Source organism: Mastigoproctus giganteus, chromosome 4 (genome assembly GCF_048544385.1).
Source record: "Mastigoproctus giganteus isolate SK-2022 chromosome 4, ASM4854438v1, whole genome shotgun sequence".
Lineage (NCBI taxonomy): Eukaryota > Metazoa > Arthropoda > Arachnida > Uropygi > Thelyphonidae > Mastigoproctus > Mastigoproctus giganteus.
This window is the reverse complement of record NC_143578.1, coordinates 27,691,994-27,718,023: the sequence shown is the minus strand read 5'-3', so window position 1 is coordinate 27,718,023 and position 26,030 is coordinate 27,691,994. Positions and strand designations below refer to the sequence as shown.

At 40.7% G+C, this 26,030-nt stretch overlaps 1 protein-coding gene across 1 annotated transcript in view; it reads right to left on the bottom strand.

Moving 5' to 3' along the window:
- LOC150086500 (dynein axonemal heavy chain 3-like) overlaps positions 1 to 26,030 on the bottom strand; it is a 544,757-nt gene that overhangs the window by 455,570 nt on the left and 63,157 nt on the right. Inside the window, exon 15 of the mRNA XM_090372184.1 lies at positions 22,323 to 22,416. Within this exon, the coding sequence (XP_090228310.1) occupies positions 22,323 to 22,416 (94 nt within the window). The remainder of the gene's footprint in view (positions 1 to 22,322; positions 22,417 to 26,030) is intronic.

Here is a 26,030-nt window from a genome sequence, read left to right as displayed (position 1 = left end):
TGCATGATTGCAAAAAGATGCTAAAGTCATCTACAAAGAGGGCACTGTTTACGGTTGGAGGAAGTTGTTCAGTTATAGAGTTAACTTTGATTGCAAAAAGCGTAACGCTTAAAACTGATCCTTGTGGAACTCCCTCTTCTTGGCAGAATGGCCGGGAGAGGGTGGATCCTACACGAACTTGGAAAGATTGGTCTGTAAGAAAGTTTTTGATAAAGAGGGCAATGTGTCCTCTAAGACCAAAGTTATGTATGTCTTTTAAAATTCCATATCTCCAAGCCGTGTCGTACGCTTTTTCCATATCAAAGAAAACCGACACCTGGTGCTCACGTTTCAGGAAAGCATCACGTATAGATGTTTCCAAGCGGATTAAATGGTCAAGTGTTGACCTGTTCCTTCGGAAGCCACACTGTATCCTGGAAAGGAGGTCGTTAAATTCTAAATACCACAAAAGACGAGCATTGACCATTCTTTCCAGGATCTTGCACAAGCAGCTCGTCAGAGCGATAGGACGGTAATTTTTTGGTATTTTTGGATCCTTTCCTGGTTTCGGAAAGGGAAGGACGATTGCCATATGCCATGAGTCCGGAAATGTCTCTTCAATATAGATTCTATTATAGAGACAAAGCAAACGATCCATGGATTCCGATGAAAGGTGTTTGATCATCTCATAATGGATGTCATCTGGCCCAACAGCAATCGCCTTGGATAGTGAAAGTGCTGCTTTCAGCTCCCATTGTGTAAAGGGCTGATTGTATTCCTTGCAATTGTTAGAGGAGAGCTTCAGGTGATGTTTCTCTGCTCTTTGTTTGACTGCGAGGAACTCTGGGGGGTAGGATGTTTCTGAAGATACTTCAGCAAATGTCTCTCCGAGAGTATTTACAATTGCAGTTAGATCTGCAATTCTACATCCATTATGTTCCAGGATCGATGAAGGATGTGAGTTGTATTTACCCTTCATTTTCCAAACTTTGTCCCAGATGACTTTGGGATTGGTGGCCCGGGTAAGGGAGGATGAAAATTTGATCCAACATTCCTTTTGGCTCTGACGTCTAATGTACCGTGCTTTGGCACGTTTGAAGGCTATTAAATTACCTGTGGTGGGGTAACGACGAAATATTCCCCATGCTTTGTTTTGAGCCTTCCTAGCTGCTGTGCATTCTCCATTCCACCATGGTTTTGGAAAACGTGGAAACCGGGATGATGTCCTTGAAATTGCAACTGCTGCTGCCTGGACTATACTTTCTGTGATGTGTTTTACTGCCTCATTAATTGGCTCCTGGCCAACTATAGTGGTATTAAACGTTGCCAGATGTTGAAAGGCATTCCAGTCAGCCTGATCAAGCTTCCACCGCGGTAAACTAAATGGAAGACATGGTCTACCACTAGTTAGGGTGATTATCACGGGGAAGTGATCGCTTCCATACGGGTTCTCCTCCACCTCCCAAGCAAGTGAAGGAAGGAGAGAAGGGGAGCAGATAGAAAGATCAATGGCAGAGAAAGTACAGGTAGGCATGTGGGAGAAGGTGTTTGTTCCCACATTTAGGAGGGAGAGATCATTGTCAGTGAGCATATGCTCTATGACTCGTCCCCTTCCATTGATGTCAGCACTGCCCCACAGAGTGTTATGTCCATTGAAATCGCCAAGAATTAAACAAGGGGAGGGCAATTGCATGATAAGATCATCAAGGTCTTTCAGGGGGATGTCAATCCCAGGTGGCAAACAAACAGAGCAGACAGTTAATAAGAACCCCACTGTAAGGCGAATTGCTACAGCTTCAATGCTAGTTGTAAGCTGCAAAGGCTGAAATGGGATCTGGTTGCCGACGAGGATTGCGACTCCTCCTTGGGCAGGACCATCCACAATTCCATCCTTACGAATGATGGTAATGTTATGCATGGTGGGGTCATCATTTGCCTTTAAATAAGTCTCCTGTATGCAAAAGCAAACTGGTTTGTGCTTTTGTAGGAGTGCCTTGATGTCGTCAGTATTTTGCCGGAATCCACGACAATTCCACTGTAGGAATTTAGCCATTATTTGGACTTGGTGGGTCCATCAGGTGGCTTCCAAGGTACTGAGGGCTTAATTTTGTCAGTCTTGGATTTATCCTTCCTGGGGAAGTATGGATGCTGTCCTGTGTCCATTTCTTCCTCAGCGAAGAGTTCCAAAACTGACTCATCATGTACCTCCTTCTGCTCGACATCCATGTTTTCCTGGGTACTAGGTGGTACTTACCCTTTCTTATTCTTTTCTTTTGCTTTTGTTACTTGTGGAGCATTAGGAGGTACCGATATAGGAGTGGCAGCTGATTGGTCTTTCTGTGCAGGTTTTTGGGAGCTTAAAAGATAACGTGCGATGGGTGTAAAGGATTCTTTTGGAGGGATGGACATGTCCGTCTGAGTTCCAATGGAGCATCTCCCTGCTACCTTCTGGGCATAGGTAGGTTTGTTGATGTTGAGAGGTTTAACCGCTTTCCTTACCTCCTGGTACGATATGTTTAGCTCTGCCTTCAGCCGTTGAATTTCTTTTTCTTCTTTCCACTTCTGGCATGCTCGTGAGTAGGCTGGATGTTCTCCCTCACAATTAATGCAGGTGGGTTTTGCGGCTGAACATGCTGTTGTTTCGTGGTCCTTTGCACCACATCGAGCGCATGCAAGGACTCCACGGCAGGCCATTTGACAATGTCCATATTTCTGGCATTTAAAACACCGTAAAGGATTTGGAACATATGGACGTACTGGACAGTTGATGTAGCCAGCTTTAATCTCATCAGGAGGTTTGGGCGAGTTAAAAGTCAGGATAATGCTCCTGGTTTTAACAAGTTTCCCATCCCTACGCGCACTAATTCTTTTCACGGCAATAACTCCCTGTGGTTTCAATTCTAAGCAGATTTCCTCCTCGGTTACGTCGAGAAGGTCCCATTCCGAAATGACACCTCTCGATGAATTGAGTGTTCTATGTGGTGTCACTGTTATGGGTACTCCTCCGATTGATGTTGCACGGAGTAGCTGCTCAGACTGCCTGTCAGTTTTGGTTTCAATTAAGAGGTCTCCAGAACGGAGCCTCTTAACTGATTTGGGTGACCCTACTAACCCATCTAACCCTTTCTGTATGAAGAAGGGCGACATTTTGCCAATCGGTTTTTCAGTGGTGGAATGAATAATTAAAAATTTTGGAACAGGCCCTGATGATATTTCTGTTCGCTGCCTCTTTGTAGCAATATTGCTATCAGTATCGTTTTCTATAGTTTCAGATAGGGACCAGGTTGGGGCCCCTGAAGGAATATGTTTATCAGGATTCATGAAGATTTTTAAATTGTTCAGTGCCCGGGCTCCCCACCCACCACGGAGCCCAAAGGGACGCCCACTGCCCGGCATGCAATAAATGCGCTCGGGAATGGAACGCCAGGGCTACCCAGACACTATACCCGCACCGCCGCCAGCCTGAATCCTGTCCCTCGGACCATGAGGGTAGGGGCGTGGCATTGACACGGTTGACCCTCGCAGGCGAGCCTACTAGCTGATTGATCCTAGCCGGGCCTTCCAGGACCACCTGTCTTGTCGAAGCAGGGGCCAAAGTGGTGTATTGAAGCTGGGCCCCTCAACCACCAGGATCCCCCTTTCCGAATTTCCACGGGTCGCAGCGCACGGCAAACACGCCGGATTCCATTGATGTAAGCCTGGAACCTGGGCTGTGGGCGTTGGATCCCAGTGATGCTAGTCTGGAAGTCCAGCAGCGTCACTGGGAGGTCCCCTCACCACGTACAGGTGCCCACGTCAAGGGGCGACCCTTAATAAGGACCAAGTCAAAGATATTTTGACCTCATTTTTATGCAATTTTAAATGGTTTATTGTGTACCAAACCTACTACTTTGTAACCTCAACAAACCATTTAAAAGTGTATAAAAAACATGGGCTCAAATGTCTAATTTAAAAATTGTTGAGTATTCTTCACACATAATGACATTGGCACAATACATTAATTAGGATAATTAAAACAAAAAATGCTTACAGGAGTGTATATAAATTTTACATTTTATTACATTTCGCCATGATGATTTGTGCATTACATTTCATCATATTACATTAAAACTACTAAATGAAACAGAAAAAAAAAAAAAAAATAAGTTTTTTTTTTGTTTCATATAAACCTATTCAATGCCAAAAATTCTTCCTAATTTAATTTTAAATCAGAAAAACTATTTATCATATCAGTAAAATCCAAGTTTGCAACCATAGTTCCCTCTAATTTTTTAGGTGTGTTATCATATATACATAAATGCCTTTCATCTTCACCATATCTGTCCATCTGAAAGCATGTAACAACTTTATTCCAAGTTGATAGATTTTCATAAAATTTTATATTTAGTTCATATAGGAAAATAATGCTCCTAGAGTTGATGGCATATACCCAGTAATTTTGAAGAAGGTAGCCAGAGAGTGTATTGAACCACTTGAGGTTAATTATGAAGGCATCATTTGACTCAAGAATGATTCCTTTGGATTGAAGAAGTGCTGACATATTGCCAATATATAAAAGCAGTTCTAAGAGAGATAAGTTGGTAACTACGGACTGGTTAGTCTGACTTCAGTGGTAGAGAAAATCTTAGAGACAATGACTAAGAGTGCAAACCAGGGACATTTAGATAGAAATGGCATTCTGAATTCATGTTTAACTAACCTGGTAAGCTATTATTTATTCTGATACACCTACTCATGAGCTAGATGTAGGGAACAATTTTGACATAGTTTACTTGGAATTTAGCAAGGCATTTGAATAAGTCCCTCATGAGAGGTAACGGTATAAGTTGGAATATGTGGGAATTACTGGAAAGATTATAAGGTGGATCTCAAGTTGGCTGCATGGCAAAAGGCAGAGGTTGTGATTAATGGATGTTCTTCAAATTGGTGTAATGATCAGAAGTGGGATCCTCTGAGAATTGGTTCTTGGACCACTGTTGTTTCGATTTAGGAGTACAGTTAATAAATTTCATGAGCTTGAAGTGCTAGTCAAGACATCAAAGGCAGATATTGTTGGGATATCAGAGATGTGGTGTCACACAGATATAAACAGTGCAGAATTGGAATTTGGAGAGTATAATGTGTACAGAAAGGACAGACAGGAGAGGAAGGGAGGAGGCGTTATGCTGTTAGTTAAGAAACAATTTAAGGAAGTGCATCCAATTGATGTTCGTGGACAATGCTATGTTGAGTCTGTTTAGTGTGACATAAGCACTGGGAAAGGAAAAATGAGAGTATGTGTGTGTTATAGGCCTAATGAATCTGATGAGTTTGTTTGTTTGTTATTTGGTTTTTAGGAGCATTAGCAACTAAGGCAATATTGCTCCAGGGATATGCAGTGGTCATTCCCTGACCTTTCCGAATCCTCAATATTTGGTGGTCACGGGTTCAAACCACGGTCTGATCAAGAAGCATGTGCTATGCACTGCTGCTCCTGCCCACCTAGTTACGGAGGTGCTGATCTGATGAGTATAATGAGTAACTGTGCAGAGAAATAGAGTGGGCCAGTAAATCAGAATGTCTTATAATGGTGGATTTTAACTTTCCAGATATCAACTATATCTTGTTGTTGGTCATTAGCAAGACTTTTGTGGATTTATTGGATGACTGTTTTCTACAGCAACACGTTTGAGAGGCAACCAGAGGAAGTAATACCCTTGATCTATTATCAGCAGTGATTATTCGTGCATTAAGAATTTGCAGATAAAGGAACCACTGGGTGACAGTGATGACAATATACTGATGTGGGAATTACTTAAAGATGTAACTACCATCAAGGCTAAAAGTGAACGGCTATTGCTTTCGTAAAGGTGACTACAGGGTCTCAGATAGTTTTTAAATTCTGTACAGTGGGATCAACTGATGATGTTACCAACGTTGAATTCTAAATGGGAAGCCTTCAGGAATTTAATTTTGGGGGCTACTAGGCTTTTCATTCCAACTAAGAAATACTGTTCAAGATTTAGGCCTAAGTGGATGTCAGATGAACTAATGTGGCTCGTGGCAGAGAATAAAAATGTATGGGATGCATACAAAGTATCAGGTGACACAGAAGCCTATGGCAGAAATAAAATAGTCTGTAATCAAGTCACAAAGGAGGTTAGGTAGGCGAAGGCAGATTAGGAGAAATCCTTAGTAAAGGATGCAAAGAAAAACAGCAAAGAGTTCTTTACTTATGTAAACTCAAGAAGGAAAGGGATGAATCAGATTGGACCATTTATCATAGATGGGTTGACTATTGATGATCATGCTCAGGTAGCTAACAAACTAAATGAGTATTTTTCATCTACATTCACACATGAGGAGTTCTTCAATGAGAGGACTGCCAGAACTTTATCAAACTCTAACAGGGAGCTACGTGATTTTGTAATTTGTGATTTAAGCTTAAGTTTTTGCAAATTACAGTTTCTGGAGACTAGGCACCTGCTAGTTTTTTTTTTTTTTGTTAGTTGTTGGCGCATCGGCTTCTGTGGCCATAATGCACCTCCCAAAATTTTTTTTTGCATTTTACTCTGATCCAAGCCCGAGGCGGGATTCGAACCTGCGACCTTTGGGTTGCCAGGCACCTACAAAGTGATCAGATTGAAGTGTATAAAGCCTTGAATGGCTTGAGCATGCACAATACTGATGGGATTCTTCCTCTTGCTCAGAATAATCACCTGAGAGGGCATAAATTCAAATTGAGGAAAGACAGATGTAGGATAGATGTGCAGAAGTTTGCCTTTAGTCAGTGGGTAGTTGGTTGGTGGAACACACTTCCATCCTTTGTTGTGGAAGTTGATAGTCTAAATAAACCTAAGGCTGAGTGGACAGGTATTTGAATCAAACGTAGGGGTGAAATGGGAGCGTTTTTTTTTTTTTGGTTGATGCTGCATAAGCTTGCTTTCTGGCATCATATGCCTCTACTAATGCTAATAACTGAGAGCAAAGTGGAGGAGAAATTGTTGAAGTTAAACATAAAAAAGGCACCTGGGATGGACAGGATTTTTTTTTTTTTTTTTTAGGAGCATTAGCAACTAAGGCCATATTGCTCCGGGATATGCAGTGGTCATTCCCTGACCTTTCCACATCCTCCATATTTGGTGGTGACAGGCTCAAACGCCGATCTAATCAAGAAGCGTGTGCTACGCACTGCTGCTCCTTCCCACCTGGCTACGGAGGTGCCAATGATACAAAGGTTGGCAGGGTTGTTAATGACAGTAAAGACAGTATGCTACTCCAACGCTGGATCTAGATAAGTTGGGCAAATGGGCTTTGAAATGGCAACTGAAGTTTAACATTGACAAATGCAAAGTAATGCATATGGGTATCAATAACCAAAGAGAAACCTACCAACTGTGTGGTAGGTTTCTCTTTGGTTACTATATTTCACTTTCCACTACACTGAGGGAAGTGGAAAGTGAAAAAGACCTGGGGGTAATTGTGCAGTCAGATATGAAGTTCACTGATCAGTGTAGATGGGCTGCCAGGGCAGGTCATGGGGCCTTGTCAATGATATATAGGAATTTTGCTAACAGGGACAGGGATGTGATTATCCCATTATACAAGGCAATGGTCAGCCCCCACCTAGAGTACAGTGTACAAGTCTGGAGGACTCATTTTAGGAAGGATGTAGAGTTGCTAGAACAAGGAGAAAGAAGGGCAATAAGATTGGTGAGGGGAACAAAGGGGTGGTCTTACCAAGAAAGGCTTAAATTCTGCAAATTGCAGAGGCTGGAGAATAGGCACCTGCGGGTGATCTAATCGAGGTGTATAAGGCTTGAATGGGTTGAGCAAGCTGAATGCTGATAAGATTCTTCCTCTTGCTCAGATTAAGAACCTGAGGGGGCACAGATTCAAACTGAGGAAACACAGTTGTAGAATAGATGTGGAGAAATTTGCCTTTAGCCAGCGGGTAGTTGATTGGTGGAACAGACTTCCATCTTTTGTTGTGGAAGTTGATAGCCTAAATAAATTTAAAGGCTGAGCTGGACAGGAATTTGGAACAAATGGAGGGGTGAAATGGGATGGTTTTTTTTTTTTGGTTGATGCTACATAAGTTTGCTTTCTTGCATTGTATGCCTCTACTAATCCATAATTGATGCCGCCCACTCTGACCAATAATAACTTTATAAACATAAATAAAATTAAATTACAAATAAAGTAAATAAATAAATCGACTATAAAATATAATATAATTTAAAATACAATAAATTATATGAATATATTAAAAATATAAAAATAATAAAAATATTATACATTAAAAGCGTTAAACCTGTACTACTGTAAAACAAGCTTTCGGCAGCATCTGTTCCCTTTCTCAACATAAGTAGTGCGGCATCAACAATTCATTATAAAGTACTAAGCCTTCCCAGCAGACCCAAGGTGTACTATGGTACCTGCGCATGCTCTGTTTCCTGTATATATCACAGCACCGGAAGTGGCTCAGGGCTGTACAACCTTAAAATGCTCATCCCTATCCACGATAACTGTCTCAAACATTACATTAATCCTACAACCCTTATCCCTATTCAGGCTATGATCACCCAAGGAACAAATTGTTAGGCTCTCCAGCCACTTCCGGTTCCAGAAACCCTCTACCTTATCTGTAATTACAGCTCCTTCGGCTGTTATCCCATGCCCGGTTTTCCAGGCATGTTCTGCCACAGCCGAACCCGAGACATTAGCCAATCTATGTGCCCTGTTATGTTCCCCCAATCTATTGCATAATCTGCGCTTAGTCTCACCTACGTAACATCAGGTGCAGACATTGCTCCTTAAAGCTCTTCAAACAGAGAAGTTTTTCCTGATTTATTTTCTGCTTTATTAGTTTAAATTGTCATATTAACTTATTTTCTAGAGTAGCTTTATATTCCTAGTTACGATACTTAGTTTAAAGTTTAACTTAGACAGAGATTTCGTAGATATTACTTAGTATCGGTAACGGTATCAAATCCACGTGTCACAAATTGAACGAGAGGTCTTTTAACCAAATTTAGTCGATTTATTAACCAATTGTTATATCAAATTATCTTCTATAAGTAGATTATAGACCTAGTCAGGATCCTTAGTTTATTCTAAATTGAGATAGCGAGATTTCGAAGCTAATCAATACTTACGTGTCCGTAGAAATACCGTTCGTGAATTCCCGCCATTTCTACACGATAGCATAAGCTTAGTGTAGTATACTGCATAATATAATATTGTCAATTAATCAGTAAATCTATTAATCTTGATAAACTTTATTGTCAATTAAATTGTATTTTTAACTCTATAAATATATATTAGCATTAGCATTAGTAGAGGCATATGATGCAAGAAAGCAAGCTTATTCAGCATCAGCCAATAAAAAAAAAACAAAAAAACAACCACTACTCCCATTTCACCCCTCAATTCGTTCGAAATACCTGTCCAGCAGAGCCTTAAATTTGTTTAGGCTATCAACTTCAACAACAAGCGATGGAAGTCTATTCCACAAACCAACTGCCCGCTGGCTAAAGGCGAATTTCCGCACATCTATCCGACATCCGTCCTTCCTCAATTTGAATTTATGCCCTCTCAGGTGATTATTCTGAGCAAGAGGAAGAATCCCATTGGCATTGAGCATGCTCAAGCCATTCAAAGCCTTGTACACCTCTATCAGATCACCTCGGCGATGCCTAGTCTCCAGGCTCTGTAATTTGCAAAACTTAAGCCTTTCTTCGTAAGAGCAACCCTTTGTTCCATTCACTAATCTTGTTGCCCTTCTCTGTACTCGTTCCAGCAGCTCTACATCCTTCTTGAAATGAGGCCTCCAGACCTGTATACAGTACTCAAGGTGTGGCCTGACCAATGCCTTATACAAGGGAATAATCACATCCCTGTCCCTGCTAGAAAAATTCCTGTATATCATTGACAAGACACCATGAGCTACTCTTGCAGCTCGTCTGCACTGCTCAGAGAACTTCATATCTGCCTGCACAATTACCCCCAGGTCCTTTTCATTCTCTACCACTGTCAGCGTAGTACCACAGAGTTGATATGTTGATCTGGGGTTACTGTTTCCCATATGTAGTACTTTACATTTGTCAATGTTAAACTTCATTTGCCACCTCTCAGCCCATCTGCTCAACCTTTCCAGATCCTGTTGCAGCAGCATAGTATCAGTAGTGTCCTTAACAACCCTGCCAACCTTTGTATCGTCTGCAAACTTGGACATTAAGCCTGATACACCATCATCAATATCATTTATAAATACAGAAAACACCAATGGACCCAACACTGAACCCTGAGGAACTCCACTAATAACATTAGTCCACGTTGAGCAGTGTCCATTGATTACCACTCTCTGTCTTCTGCCACTCAACCATCCCTTTATCCATAGCAGCAATTTGCCTCGAATGCCACACTTCTCCAATTTGTGCAGCAGTCTTCCATGCGCAACAGTATCAAAAGCCTTTCTAAGATCCAAATATATAATATCAAAGTTATTCCCTGCATCCAGTTCTTTTGTGACTACATCATAGTATCCAATCAAATTGGTCAGACAAGACCTGCCCTTAACAAACCCATGCTGTGTCTGAGCTATAACTGAATTCTTGTCCAGATGATCCTGCAGTGCTTCTTTAACCAGTGCCTCCATTAATTTTCCTGGAACCGAAGTTAAACTAACAGGTCTATAATTACTTGTGTCAGCCTTTGATCCTCCTTTGTGAATTGGGGTTACATTTGCACATCTCCAGTCCATGGGTACCTCCCCTGAGTCCAAAGAAGCTCTCATAATTATGGCTAGGGGTTTGCTTACTTCCTTTGCTGCCTCCTTTAATATAACTGGATAGATCCCATCCACCCCGGGTGCCTTTTTTATGTTTATCCTCAACAATTTCTCCTCCACTTTCCTCTCAGTTATTAGAAAATCATCTAGCTCACTGCCAATGTTTACTTCACCTACGACATTCCCCTTCCTGAATAACTCCTCATGTGTGAATGTAGATGCAAAATACTCGTTTAGATTGTTAGCCACCTGAGCTGGATCCTCAACTGTTGAACCATCAACATCCAGTGGACCAATCTGATTCATCCCTTTCCTTCTTGAGTTTAAATAGGTAAAGAACTCTTTTCTGTTTTTCTTTGCATCCTTTGCCAAGGATTTCTCATAATCTGCCTTTGCCTGCCTAATCTCCTTTGTGACTTGGTTACAGACCAACTTATATCTATCATAGGCTTCCACGTCACCCATTAATTTGTATGTATCCCATGCATTTTTCTTCTCTGCCATATGTCTCATTAGTTCATCTGACAACCATTTAGGCCTGAACCTTGAACAATATTTCTTGGTTGGTATGTAAAGCCTGGTAGCTTCCAAGATTAGTTCCTTGAATGCTTCCCATTTTGAATTTGCTGTTGGTAACATCTTCAGTTGGTCCCACTGTATAGAATTTAAATACTGTCTCAGACCATCATAGTCGCCTTTACGAAAGCAAAAACCCTTCCCTTTACCTCTGATGGTAGTTACCTCCTTGAGTAAATCCCACTTCAGCACACTGTGATCACTGCCACCCAGTGGTTCATTTATCTGCAGATTCCTAATGCATGAAGAATCACTACTGATAATCAGATCAAGAGTATTACTCCCTCTAGTTGCCTCCCGAACATGCTGGTGTAGAAAACAATCATCCAATAAATCCACAAAAGCCTTGCTAGTGTGTGAGTGACCAACCCACAAATTCCAGTCAATATCTGGGAAATTAAAATCCCCCATTATAAGACTCTCTGATTTACTGGCCCATTCTATTTCCCTGTACAGTATCTTATTATACTCATCAGAGTCATTAGGCCTATAGCACACTCCTACTCTCAATTTTGATTTACCTATGCTTATGTCACACCAAACTGACTCAACACTGCACTGTCCAGCGATGTCAACTGGCTTCACTTCCTTGGATTTTATGTGTTTTTTAACTAATAGCATAACCCCTCCTCCCTTCCTATCCTGTCTATCCTTTCTGTAGACGTTGTACTCCCCAAATTCCAGTTCTGCATTCCTTATATCTGTGTGACACCACGTCTCTGATATCCCAACAATATCTGCCTCTGATGTTTTGAGTAATACCTCAAATTCATTAAATTTATTTACTAAACTCCTAGCATTAGTGTACACGCAAGTATACATGCACCCGTTCCTATTCTTAGCTACCCTAACACACCCCATGTGTTTACTTGTACCGCAATGACTTCCAGCAGTCTCTGAAATATCCTGCATCTTGTTTTTCAGGCTTCTGCTCATTCCAATAGAAGCAGTGCAAGAATCTCTTTCACCTCTGCCAGTGGCTACTGTTAATCCATTAGTCTTTGTCTCCCCCCCAAGCTAGCAGTTTTCCGACCCACCTAACACTGCCTCGATAGCATCAGCAAATATTCTTGCACCCTTTCTATTTAAGTGTATCCCATCCCTGTAGAAGCAATCTCTCCTGTTAACAAGTACAGTCCAGGCTGAAAAAAATTCTACCCCTTCAGCCTTGCACAATCTTTCCAGGGCCGAATTGATCGACAAGGCTCTCATCATATACTCCCTCCTATCGTGTCTGGGCAGAATTGCAGACACTTTCAAATTCAACCCTACTTCACGGCTTTTTTTCAACAGTGACCTGTACTTGTTAAGTAATTCCGCTGGTCTCCTACTCTTAATATCATTAGTGCCAACGTGTACAACTATATCACCTTTTGTGCCCTTAAAAGATGATATCTGCTCTACAACGTCATCAACCTTTGCCCCTGGCAGACATACCCTGGTCCTGTTCCACCTATCCTTTTTACAAAGCATGTTCCCCGTTTCCCTGACAATTGAGTCACCAACAACTACTAGTTCCTGTTGGACCAGCGCATTCTGCCTTGGGGGCTGCCTCTGTGTTGCAAGATGACCAAGTCCAAGCTCTGGTGTTGATGTGGGCAGCTGAGAGCTTGATGGGCCCCTCAATTTATTTCCTTCGAGGGCATCCACCCTGTCCTTCAAGGTCTCATATAGGCCCATAACAACGCTGAGTTGTCGCCTGATTTCCTTGCACTCCTTACATCGTGCACACACAAAGACATCCCCCTTGGCAGTATCATGTCCCGTACCCGACTGCTCCGCAAACATCAAGCAAACAGTGCATTTTAATAGACTGTGATTCAGAGGGCAACTGCCCCCCCCCCTCAGTTCTCCCCTGAACCACGGCACTCCCATTAGCTTGAGCCTTTTGCTTTGCTGCTCTGGTCAGAGTCATGATTCCAATTTAATTCAATAAAATTTAAAACAAAAATTAAATCCTTAAGTTATATCCCAAAACAGTTATGTTATATATATATATATATATATATTTTTTTTTTTTTTTTTTCGGTATCTAGTGTTCCCTTTATACAACTTCCGTATCACGTGTACCACTATAGTTATGTATTAATTATTTGTTACGATTAAGTCGTTATATGGTTTCCTGTGCGGACGTGCCTTTCTGCCGCTCTTGGAATAGAGAAGTTTTTTCTGATTTATTTTCTGCTTTATTAGTTTAAATTGACATATTAACTTATTTCTAGAGTAGCTTTATATTCCTATTTACGGTACTTAAAGTTAAAATAACTTAGATAGAGATTTTGTAGGTATTACTTAGTATCGGAAAGGGTATCAAATCCACGTGTTTACCGTTCATAAACGGCCGCCATTGTTACGTGAAAATTAATCAGTAAAATCTATTAATCTTGTCTAACTTCATTGGCAACTAAATTGTAATTTTAACTATACATATAACCACTTAGGTTACGGAACATAAATAATTAGTAAAAATAAATAATTAATACATAACTTGATACAGAAGTTATATAAAGGGATTTCATAGATAACACTCGTTACTGAAGCGCGATACAGCATATCCAGAATTCGATAGCATTAGCTTTGTATAGTATAGTGCATAATATAATATTGTCAATTAATCAGTACATCTATTAATCTTGTTAAACTTCATTGTCAATTAAATTGTACTTTTAACTATATACATATAACGACTTAGAGTACAAACGTAACAAATAATTAATACATACTTGATACGGAAGTTATATAAAGAGAACTCGTAGATAACACTCGATACCGAAAAATAAATATAGCGTTATAACTGTGTTAAGATACAAGTTTAAGGTTTTAATTTTGTTCTGAAATTGTAATTTTATTGACATTTAAATCGAAATCATGACTCTGACCAGAGCAGCAAAGCAAAAGGCTCAAGCTAATGGGAGTGCTGTGACTCAGGGGAGAACTGAGGGGGGCGGTTGCCCCCTGAATCACGGCCTTTTAAGATGCACTGTTTGCTTGATGTTTGCGGAGCAATCGGGTACGGGACATGATACTGCCATGGGGAATGTCTTTGTGTGTGCACGATGCAAGGAGTGCAAGGAAATTAGGCGACAACTCGGCGTTGTTATGGGCCTATATGAGACCTTGAAGGACAGGGTGGATGCCCTCGAAGGAAATAAATTGAGGGGCCCATCAAGCTCTCAGCTGCCCACATCAACACCAGAGCTTGGACTTGGTCATCTTGCAACACAGAGGCAGCCCCCAAGGCAGAATGCGCTGGTCCAACAGGAACTAGTAGTTGTTGGTGACTCAATTGTCAGGGAAACGGGGAACATGCTTTGTAAAAAGGATAGGTGGAACAGGACCAGGGTATGTCTGCCAGGGGCAAAGGTTGATGACGTTGTAGAGCAGATATCATCTTTTAAGGGCACAAAAGGTGATATAGTTGTACACGTTGGCACTAATGATATTAAGAGTAGGAGACCAGCGGAATTACTTAACAAGTACAGGTCACTGTTGAAAAAAAGCCGTGAAGTAGGGTTGAATTTGAAAGTGTCTGCAATTCTGCCCAGACACGATAGGAGGGAGTATATGATGAGAGCCTTGTCGATCAATTCGGCCCTGGAAAGATTGTGCAAGGCTGAAGGGGTAGAATTTTTTTCAGCCTGGACTGTACTTGTTAACAGGAGAGATTGCTTCTACAGGGATGGGATACACTTAAATAGAAAGGGTGCAAGAATATTTGCTGATGCTATCGAGGCAGTGTTAGGTGGGTCGGAAAACTGCTAGCTTGGGGGGAGACAAAGACTAATGGATTAACAGTAGCCACTGGCAGAGGTGAAAGAGATTCTTGCACTGCTTCTATTGGAATGAGCAGAAGCCTGAAAAACAAGATGCAGGATATTTCAGAGACTGCTGGAAGTCATTGCGGTACAAGTAAACACATGGGTTGTGTTAGGGTAGCTAAGAATAGGAACAGGTGCATGTATACTTGCGTGTACACTAATGCTAGGAGTTTAGTAAATAAATTTAATGAATTTGAGGTATTACTCAAAACATCAAAGGCAGATATTGTTGGGATATCAGAGACGTGGTGTCACACAGATATAAGGAATGCAGAACTGGAATTTGGGGAGTACAACGTCTACAGAAAGGATAGACAGGATAGGAAGGGAGGAGGGGTTATGCTATTAGTTAAAAAACACATAAAATCCAAGGAAGTGAAGCCAGTTGACATCGCTGGACAGTGCAGTGTTGAGTCAGTTTGGTGTGACATAAGCATAGGTAAATCAAAATTGAGAGTAGGAGTGTGCTATAGGCCTAATGACTCTGATGAGTATAATAAGATACTGTACAGGGAAATAGAATGGGCCAGTAAATCAGAGAGTCTTATAATGGGGGATTTTAATTTCCCAGATATTGACTGGAATTTGTGGGTTGGTCACTCACACACTAGCAAGGCTTTTGTGGATTTATTGGATGATTGTTTTCTACACCAGCATGTTCGGGAGGCAACTAGAGGGAGTAATACTCTTGATCTGATTATCAGTAGTGATTCTTCACGCATTAGGAATCTGCAGATAAATGAACCACTGGGTGGCAGTGATCACAGTGTGCTGAAGTGGGATTTACTCAAGGAGGTAACTACCATCAGAGGTAAAGGGAAGGGTTTTTGCTTTCGTAAAGGCGACTATGATGGTCTGAGACAGTATTTAAATTCTATACAGTGGGACCAACTGAAGATGTTACCAACAGCAAATTCAAAATGGGAAGCATTCAAGGAACTAATCTTGGAAGCTACCAGGCTTTACATACCAACCAAGAAATATTGTTCAAGGTTCAGGCCTAAATGGTTGTCAGATGAACTAATGAGACATATGGCAGAGAAGAAAAATGCATGGGATACATACAAATTAATGGGTGACGTGGAAGCCTATGATAGATATAAGTTGGTCTGTAACCAAGTCACAAAGGAGATTAGGCAGGCAAAGGCAGATTATGAGAAATCCTTGGCAAAGGATGCAAAGAAAAACAGAAAAGAGTTCTTTACCTATTTAAACTCAAGAAGGAAAGGGATGAATCAGATTGGTCCACTGGATGTTGATGGTTCAACAGTTGAGGATCCAGCTCAGGTGGCTAACAATCTAAACGAGTATTTTGCATCTACATTCACACATGAGGAGTTATTCAGGAAGGGGAATGTCGTAGGTGAAGTAAACATTGGCAGTGAGCTAGATGATTTTCTAATAACTGAGAGGAAAGTGGAGGAGAAATTGTTGAGGATAAACATAAAAAAGGCACCCGGGGTGGATGGGATCTATCCAGTTATATTAAAGGAGGCAGCAAAGGAAGTAAGCAAACCCCTAGCCATAATTATGAGAGCTTCTTTGGACTCAGGGGAGGTACCCATGGACTGGAGATGTGCAAATGTAACCCCAATTCACAAAGGAGGATCAAAGGCTGACACAAGTAATTATAGACCTGTTAGTTTAACTTCGGTTCCAGGAAAATTAATGGAGGCACTGGTTAAAGAAGCACTGCAGGATCATCTGGACAAGAATTCAGTTATAGCTCAGACACAGCATGGGTTTGTTAAGGGCAGGTCTTGTCTGACCAATTTGATTGGATACTATGATGTAGTCACAAAAGAACTGGATGCAGGGAATAACTTTGATATTATATATTTGGATCTTAGAAAGGCTTTTGATACTGTTGCGCATGGAAGACTGCTGCACAAATTGGAGAAGTGTGGCATTCGAGGCAAATTGCTGCTATGGATAAAGGGATGGTTGAGTGGCAGAAGACAGAGAGTGGTAATCAATGGACACTGCTCAACGTGGACTAATGTTATTAGTGGAGTTCCTCAGGGTTCAGTGTTGGGTCCATTGGTGTTTTCTGTATTTATAAATGATATTGATGATGGTGTATCAGGCTTAATGTCCAAGTTTGCAGACGATACAAAGGTTGGCAGGGTTGTTAAGGACACTACTGATACTATGCTGCTGCAACAGGATCTGGAAAGGTTGAGCAGATGGGCTGAGAGGTGGCAAATGAAGTTTAACATTGACAAATGTAAAGTACTACATATGGGAAACAGTAACCCCAGATCAACGTATCAACTCTGTGGTACTACGCTGACAGTGGTAGAGAATGAAAAGGACCTGGGGGTAATTGTGCAGGCAGATATGAAGTTCTCTGAGCAGTGCAGACGAGCTGCAAGAGTAGCTCATGGTGTCTTGTCAATGATATACAGGAATTTTTCTAGCAGGGACAGGGATGTGATTATTCCCTTGTATAAGGCATTGGTCAGGCCACACCTTGAGTACTGTATACAGGTCTGGAGGCCTCATTTCAAGAAGGATGTAGAGCTGCTGGAACGAGTACAGAGAAGGGCAACAAGATTAGTGAATGGAACAAAGGGTTGCTCTCATGGAAGACTGCTGCACAAATTGGAGCAGTGTGGCATTGGAGGCAAATTGCTGCTATGGATAAGGGGATGGTTGAGTGGCAGAAGACAGAGAGTGGTAATCAATGGACACTGCTCAACGTGGACTAATGTTATTAGTGGAGTTCCTCAAGGTTCAGTGTTGGGTCCATTGTTGTTTTCGGTGTTTATGAATGATATTGATGATGGGATATCAAGTTTAATGTCTAAGTTTTCAGATGATACAAAAATTTGTACAAAGGTTGGCAGGGTCGTTAAGGACACTACTGACGCTATGCTGCTGCAACAGGATCTGGAAAGGTTGAACAGATGGGCTGAGAGGTGGCAAATGAAGTTTAACATTGACAAATGTAAAGTACTACATATGGGTAACAGTAACCCCAGAGCAATGTATCAACTCTGCGGTACTACACTGACAGTGGTGGAGAATGAAAAGGACCTGGGGGTAATTGTGCAGGCAGATATGAAGTTCTCTAAGCAGTGCAGACGAGCTGCAAGAGTAGCTCATGGTGTCTTGTCAATGATATACAGGAATTTTTCTAGCAGGGATAAGGAGGTGATTATTCCCTTGTATAAGGCAATGGTTAGGCCACATCTTGAGTACTGTATACAGGTCTGGAGGCCTCATTTCAAGAAGGATGTAGAGCTGCTGGAATGGGTACAGAGAAGGGCAACAAGATTAGTAAATGGAACAAAGGGTTGCTCTTACGAAGAAAGGCTTAAGTTTTGCAAATTACAGAGTCTGGAGACTAGGCACCAGCGAGGTGATCTGATAGAGGTGTATAAGGCTTTGAATGGTTTGAGCATGCTCAATGCCAATGGGATTCTTCATCTTTCTCAGAATAATCACCTCAGAGGGCATAAATTCAAATTGAGGAAGGACGGATGTCGGAGAGATGTGCGGAAATTTGCCTTTCGCCAGCGGGTGGTTGGTTGGTGGAACCGACTTCCATCACTTGTTGTTGAAGTTGATAGCCTAAACAAATTTAAAGCTCAACTGGACAGGTATTTCGAACGAACGGAGGGGTGAAATGGGAGAGGGTTTTTTTTTTTTTTTTTTTTTTTTGGCTGATGCTGAATAAGCTTGCTTTCTTGCATCATATGCCTCTACTAATGCTAATGCTAATGCTAATCTCCCACAATCTGGACACTGAATTTTGTAGACAACCCCAATGTTGTCAACTCCCACAATAGAGTCTTTAACTGGCACCATCACCATTTGCAGCTTGCGACTTGGAAGCTGCACACAACGTATTTGGTACGACCATAAGATGCAGGCTTTTGGTTGCGAAATGCCCGGATAGTAGGGAATGTATGCGGTGGAGCCAAGTATCCCCTCCTCCCTCTGAGTACCATGTCCACAACAACCTTCAATCACGTTCCGGGGGTATCAACATCTCACAAGGTCGGCTGTGACCTGTTTAATTTATTCCTCCCTATCCTCTGAGGTAGAGCAGTACAACTAAGCCCTGCTCATTAAAGCCCTAACTACACTCTTCTTATGAGCACCAGTCTGGGTAGAACCAAAATGAGTATACTGGGCTCCGACACATCTCCTTCCTAAACACTATGACTGCACTAATAGGTGGCTATGGGTTCACCTATTAGCACAGTGATTGCTAATTTAGCAATGGAAAAATTTGAGGATAGGATGTTAAGCTCCTCTGGTCTGCTGCTCTGGTTCCCTGTGGGCGTGGAAGAGGTATGTGGATAATACGTTCGCTATACTATGTAGGGGACGCAGGCCTGAGGTTCTCAATTAGCTTAATAGTGGTTCCCCCTTTATAAAATTTACCTGTGAGGTCGAGAGGGGAGGGGGGGCACTCTGCCATTTTTGGATGGCAGAGTGCCCCCCTCCCCTCATTTTTGGATGTCTGGATTTACAGGGTTGGCCGACAATTAAAGATAAGAGTGTTTAGGAAGGAGATGTGTCGGGCCCAGTATTGGTTCTGCCCAGACTGGAGGTCATAAGAAGAGTGTAGTTAGAGTTTTAATGAGCAGGGCTTGGTTGCATTACTCTACCTTGGAGGATAGGGAGGAAGAAATTAAATGGGTCACGGCCGACCTTGGGAGATGTGGATACCCCCGGAATGTAGTAGTAGTAGTAGTAGTAGTAGTGGCATGTGATGCAAGAAAGCAAGTGAATGAGCTTATGCAGCATCAGCCAAAAAAAAAAAAAAAAAAAAAAAAAAAAAAATCGCACCATTCCCTTCAAATGCCTGTCCAGTTCCTCCTTAAATTTATTTAACCTATCAACTTCCACAACGACAGATGGAAGTTTGTTCCAGCAATTAACCACCCGCTGGCTAAAGGCAATTTTCTACACATCTATTCTACATCTGTCTTTTCTTAATTTGAATTTATGCCCCCTTAGGTTCATGATCTGAACAAGTGGAAGGATCCCATCAGAATTCAACATGCTCAACCAATTCATGTGATTGAGGTTGTTGTGGTCTGGAACCGGAAGTGGCTGGAGAGCCTAAGGATTTGTTCTTTGGGTGATCATAGCCTGAACAGGGATAAAGGTTGTAGGATTAATGAAATGTTTGAGACAGTTATCCTGGATAGGAATGAGCGTTTTAAGGTCGTACAGCCCCAAGCCACTTACAGTACTGATATATACAGGAAACAGAGCATGCACAGGTACCATAGTATGCCCTGGTTCTGCTGGGAAGGCTTAGTACTTTATAATGAATTGTTGATGCCGCACTACTTATGTTGAGAAAGGCAGCAGATGCCCGAAAGCTTCAATTTTACAGTAGTTTAACGCTTTTAATGTACAATATTTTTATTATTTTTATATTTTTAATATATTCATATGATTTATTGTATTTTAAATTATATTATCTTTTACAGCCGATTTTATGTATTTATTTTATTTGTAATTTAATTTTATTTATGTTTATAAAGTTATAATTGGTCAGAGTGGGTGGCATCAATTATGGCTAGATTTCCTGACCACAGAGGCCTTTTTAGTGCCTCTACTAATGCTAATGATTTTCATACACAATATCGAAGAAGGGACAGAGGGTGTGATGTCAAAATTTGTAGATGATGTAAAGATTGGGAGAGTTGTTAATGATCAGTGTCAAGCAGTGCTCCTTCAAGATGACTTGAACAGGCTTCAAGAATTTTTACACTTTTAATGTAGCAAAATGCAAGGTCTAACAGCAACCCCAAAATAAATTATACACTTGGTGAGGATTGAATTAAAAACAGTAGAGTAAGAAAGGGATCTGAGCCCCCCCTTAAGTTCATAAACTGGAGATATGGAGTTCTCTGAGCAATGTAACCAGGCGGCCAGGAAAGCCCATGGTGTTCTATTGATTTATTGAAAAATATCCTATAGAAATAGAGAAGTGTCATAAACTCATTGTATATGGCAATTGTAAGACTGAATTTGGGATACTGTGTCCAAGTACAGAGACTTCATCTAAAAAAAAAAAGCTTCTTGAAAGGGTTCAAAGGCAGGCAACTTGAAGAGTGAGAGCAACTGTATGAGGTAAGACTTCAATTACGTGGGCTACAGAGCTTGGCAACTAGGCACCTTAGAGATTACCTGACTGAAGTTTATAAGGCTCTGAAAGAGGTTAGTAAAATGAATGAAGGCAGAATTTTCACTATGATAAAGAATTCCAGAATAGGGGTCATAAATTAAAATTACAGGGGAAGAGGTTTAGATCAGACTGTTGGAAGTTTTCTTTTAGCCATTGAGTTGTTGAATACCAGAACAAGTTGCCTCTTCAGGCAGCTGAGGCTGACAGTTTGAAAGATTAACTAGGTAGTTAGCTATGTGAAGAAGGAAGTGCATAATTTATATTTTTTTATCTACATTTTTTTGGCTGGTGCAACAAAAGCCTGGGGCTTTCTTGCCCTTGCATATGGCAAATACTTATACTATACTAATCATGCTATAGTAAGTTCAAGGACCACTTGTTAGTGACCAACACAAAACATCTGCATTAGATTTCCCTACATAGATATATTCTATAAAATAAGTTTTTCAAAGTGCGTCACTCTGAAAAACTAAGAAAAGATACATATTATATTGTTTCTCTCTCTCTCTCTCTCTCGCCTCAGAGAAACAATATAAGATACATATTATATTGTTTCTCATAGGAGAACCAGTTCTGAATTTCAAGAACCTGTTTTCACTTTTAAATTTAAAACACTTCCCTATGACATCATCATTAATATCTATAATTAATTTCTAATTTATTCTCTTACTTAATTACTGTTTTTATTTATTTTCATTTTAAATGTATATACTTAGTTTTTCACTATCTCCGAACTTTTATTTTATTTTTCTTCCTTTCTTATTTCATCTTACAACCCTTTACTTCTTATAGGAATGGCAACCTATACATTGACATTACACCTACATATCTAATTTCATACTTTGTTCATTTTTAATCACATAACATTATATTACATTCTTCTTAAGCTGCTTTGTTGTGTATTTGCATAATATATCTTTTTTTTTTTTTAAAAGTTGGACCAATGGAGATTTTTCTATAACATAATCAGAAAAACTGAATATTATATTATGCAGTTATTAAAACAAATTTCACAACCTACCATTCTAAGATACTGCTGTAACTGAACTATTTCAGCTGTAGTTACAGGTGTCTGACTCAACTTATGAGACATTTCATCAAACTGATCACAAATGCTAAAAAAATAAAAATTATTTTTTGTTAATGAAAAAGAACAGAAAAATGTATTTCTATTTAAGAAGATATGGAATCATAAAAAGCATAATCATTAAGAGTATTTTTGATAATCTTTGAAAATTCCCTAAACACAAAAGTATCTTGAATTTTATCCGTGAAAGGCAACAATATATATAAACCTGAATAATCATTAATACTGGGGGAGTATAAAGTTATGCAACCCAAAATAAACATATTTTTTATTTACCTATATGAATTCACACCAGCTTAATCACCCGGTCTAATCAAGAAGCACACGCTTCTTGATTAGACCGGGGTTCGAGCCCATGACCATCAAATACGGAGGATGCGGAAGGTCAGGGAACCCATATCCTCAACCCGGATAAAGGGTGAGGGTTAGCATCAGGAAGGGCATCCAGTCGTAAAAATTGCATGCCAAAACAATAAAAAACACTGCCCCATATATAATGGGAAAAGGCTAGGACATAAAAAAAATGAATTCACACCAGCAAAACATTTAAGAACTGCAGCAGGAAAGCAAGAAGTTCAGTTTAAAGATGAATAACAATAAAACACAAGTTATGTTCGACAAATTTACCAGACCAAACAAAATCATGGCCAATGGATAAGAACTAGAAGAAGTGGAAAGTTATTTTTTCCTTGGACAAGAAATTTTAACAGATGGAAACATCATGATGGAAATCGAATGGCACATAAAACTGGGATGGCAAGCCCTTGGGAAGCTTAATACAGTCTTCAAGACAAACTTGCCACTCTGTCTCAAACGAAAAGATTTTGATCAATGTATCCTCCCTGTCATACAACCCTTAACATATGGTTGTGAAACATGGACATTGAATGATAAAGATTTTCAAAGACAGAAAGTCACACAGAGAAGTACGGAGTGCCAAAATTCATATGTAACCAAAAGAGACCAAAAAACATGTGCATGGATTCACCAACAAACCAAATTCTAATGACATTATTGAAAGAACAGAGCATTTAAAATGGAAATGAGCAGGTCACATATCAAGAACTGATGATGGATGGAACAAATGTTCTATCTATCATATGAACAAACTGTAGGATAATGTGCGGAAGTTTGCCTTTAGCCAGCGGGTGGTTGATTGCTGGAACAAACTTCCATCTGTTATTGTAAAAGTTGATAGCTTAAACAGATTCAAGGCAGAACTAGACAAAAATTTGGAGTGGGTGGATGAGTGAAATGAGAAGGGGGTGTGTGTGTGTTTTTTTTGGCTGATGCTATATTTTTTTTTTTTTTTTTTTTATGAATACCCCAAACACGAAAGGTATCAAAACCTATAGTACTTAGTACCATGCATGGGTTGAAGGAGAAATATGGGGGGAGAGGGATGCCGGAAACTTTGCTCTAGAGACTAAACATGGATTTCACCACTTCAAGTCTCCAATAAGCAAAGTGGTGGTATTTCACCGGTTGATGAAAGTCATCTACCACCTTTACATAGTAGTAGTAGTAGTGGCATGTGATGCAAGACAGCAAGTGTATGAGCTTATGCAGCATCAACCAAAAAAAAAAAAAAAAAAAAATCACACCATTCCCTCCAAATGCCTGTCCAGTTCCTCTTTAAATTTATTCAACCTATCAACTTCCACGACAGATGGAAGTTTGTTCCAGCAATTAACCACCCGCTGGCTAAAGGCAAATTTCCGCACATCTATTCTATATCTGTCCTTTCTTAATTTGAATTTATGCCCCCTCAGGTTCATAATCTGAACAAGTGGAAGGATCCCATCAGAATTCAGCATGCTCAACCCATTCAAGGCCTTATACACCTCAATCAGATCACTGCGCAGGTGCCTAGTCTCCAGCCATTGCAATTTGCAGAACTTATGCCTCTCTTGGTAAGAGGATCCATTCATTCCTCTCACCAATCTTGTTGCCCTTCTCTGTACATGCTCAAGCAAATCTACATCCTTCCTAAAATGAGGCCTCCAGACCTGTACGCAGTACTCAAGGCGTGGCCTGACCATTGCCTTATACAGAGGGACAATCATCTCCTTTTCCCTGCTAGCAAAATTCCTATATATCATTGACAAAATCCCATGACCTGCCCTGGCAGCCTGTCTGCATTGCTCAGAAAACTTCATATCTGACTGCACAATTACCCCCAGGTCTTTTTCATTTTCTACCACCTTAAGTGTAGTACCACACAGTTGGTACGTTTCTCTGGGGTTACTTCTACCCATATGCAGTACTTTGCATTTGTCAAGGTTAAACTTCAGTTGCCACTTCTTAGCCCATCTGCCCAAATTATCTAGATCCTGTTGCAGTAGCACACTGCCATTGCTGTCATTAACAACCTGCCAACCTTTGTATCATCTGCAAACTTCGACATTAAGCCTGATATACCTTCATTAATATCATCGATAAATATACAACACAACAGTGGACCCAACACTGAACCCTGTGGGGCTCCACTAATAACATTAGTCCACGAAGAGCAGCACCCACTGATTAGCACCCTCTGCCTTCTCCCACTTAACCATCCTTTTATAAATCGTAGCAACTTACCCTTAATACCATTCTGCTCCAATTTGTACAATAGTCTTCCATGCGCAACAGTGTCAAAAGCTTTCCACTGCTCAACGTGGACTAATGTTATTAGTGGAGTTCCTCAGGGTTCAGTGTTGGGTCCATTGGTGTTTTCTGTATTTATAAATGATATTGATGATGGTGTATCAGGCTTAATGTCCAAGTTTGCAGACGATACAAAGGTTGGCAGGGTTGTTAAGGACACTACTGATACTATGCTGCTGCAACAGGATCTGGAAAGGTTGAGCAGATGGGCTGAGAGGTGGCAAATGAAGTTTAACATTGACAAATGTAAAGTACTACATATGGGAAACAGTAACCCCAGAGCAATGTATCAACTCTGCGGTACTACACTGACAGTGGTGGAGAATGAAAAGGACCTGGGGGTAATTGTGCAGGCAGATATGAAGTTCTCTGAGCAGTGCAGACGAGCTGCAAGAGTAGCTCATGGTGTCTTGTCAATGATATACAGGAATTTTTCTAGCAGGGATAAGGAGGTGATTATTCCCTTGTATAAGGCAATGGTTAGGCCACATCTTGAGTACTGTATACAGGTCTGGAGGCCTCATTTCAAGAAGGATGTAGAACTGCTGGAACGGGTACAGAGAAGGGCAACAAGATTAGTGAATGGAACAAAGGGTTGCTCTTACGAAGAAAGGCTTAAGTTTTGCAAATTACAGAGTCTGGAGAGTAGGCACCGGCGAGGTGATCTGATAGAGGTGTATAAGGCTTTGAATGGTTTGAGCATGCTCAATGCCAATGGGATTCTTCATCTTGCTCAGAATAATCACCTCAGAGGGCATAAATTCAAATTGAGGAAGGACGGATGTCGGATAGATGTGCAGAAATTTGCCTTTGGCCAGCGGGTGGTTGGTTGTTGGAACCGACTTCCATCACTTGTTGTAGAAGTTGATAGCCTAAACAAATTTAAAGCTCAACTGGACAGGTATTTGGAACGAACAGATGGGTGAAATGGGAGTGGGTTTTTTTTTTTTTTTTTTTTTTTTGGCTGATGCTGAATAAGCTTGCTTTCTTGCA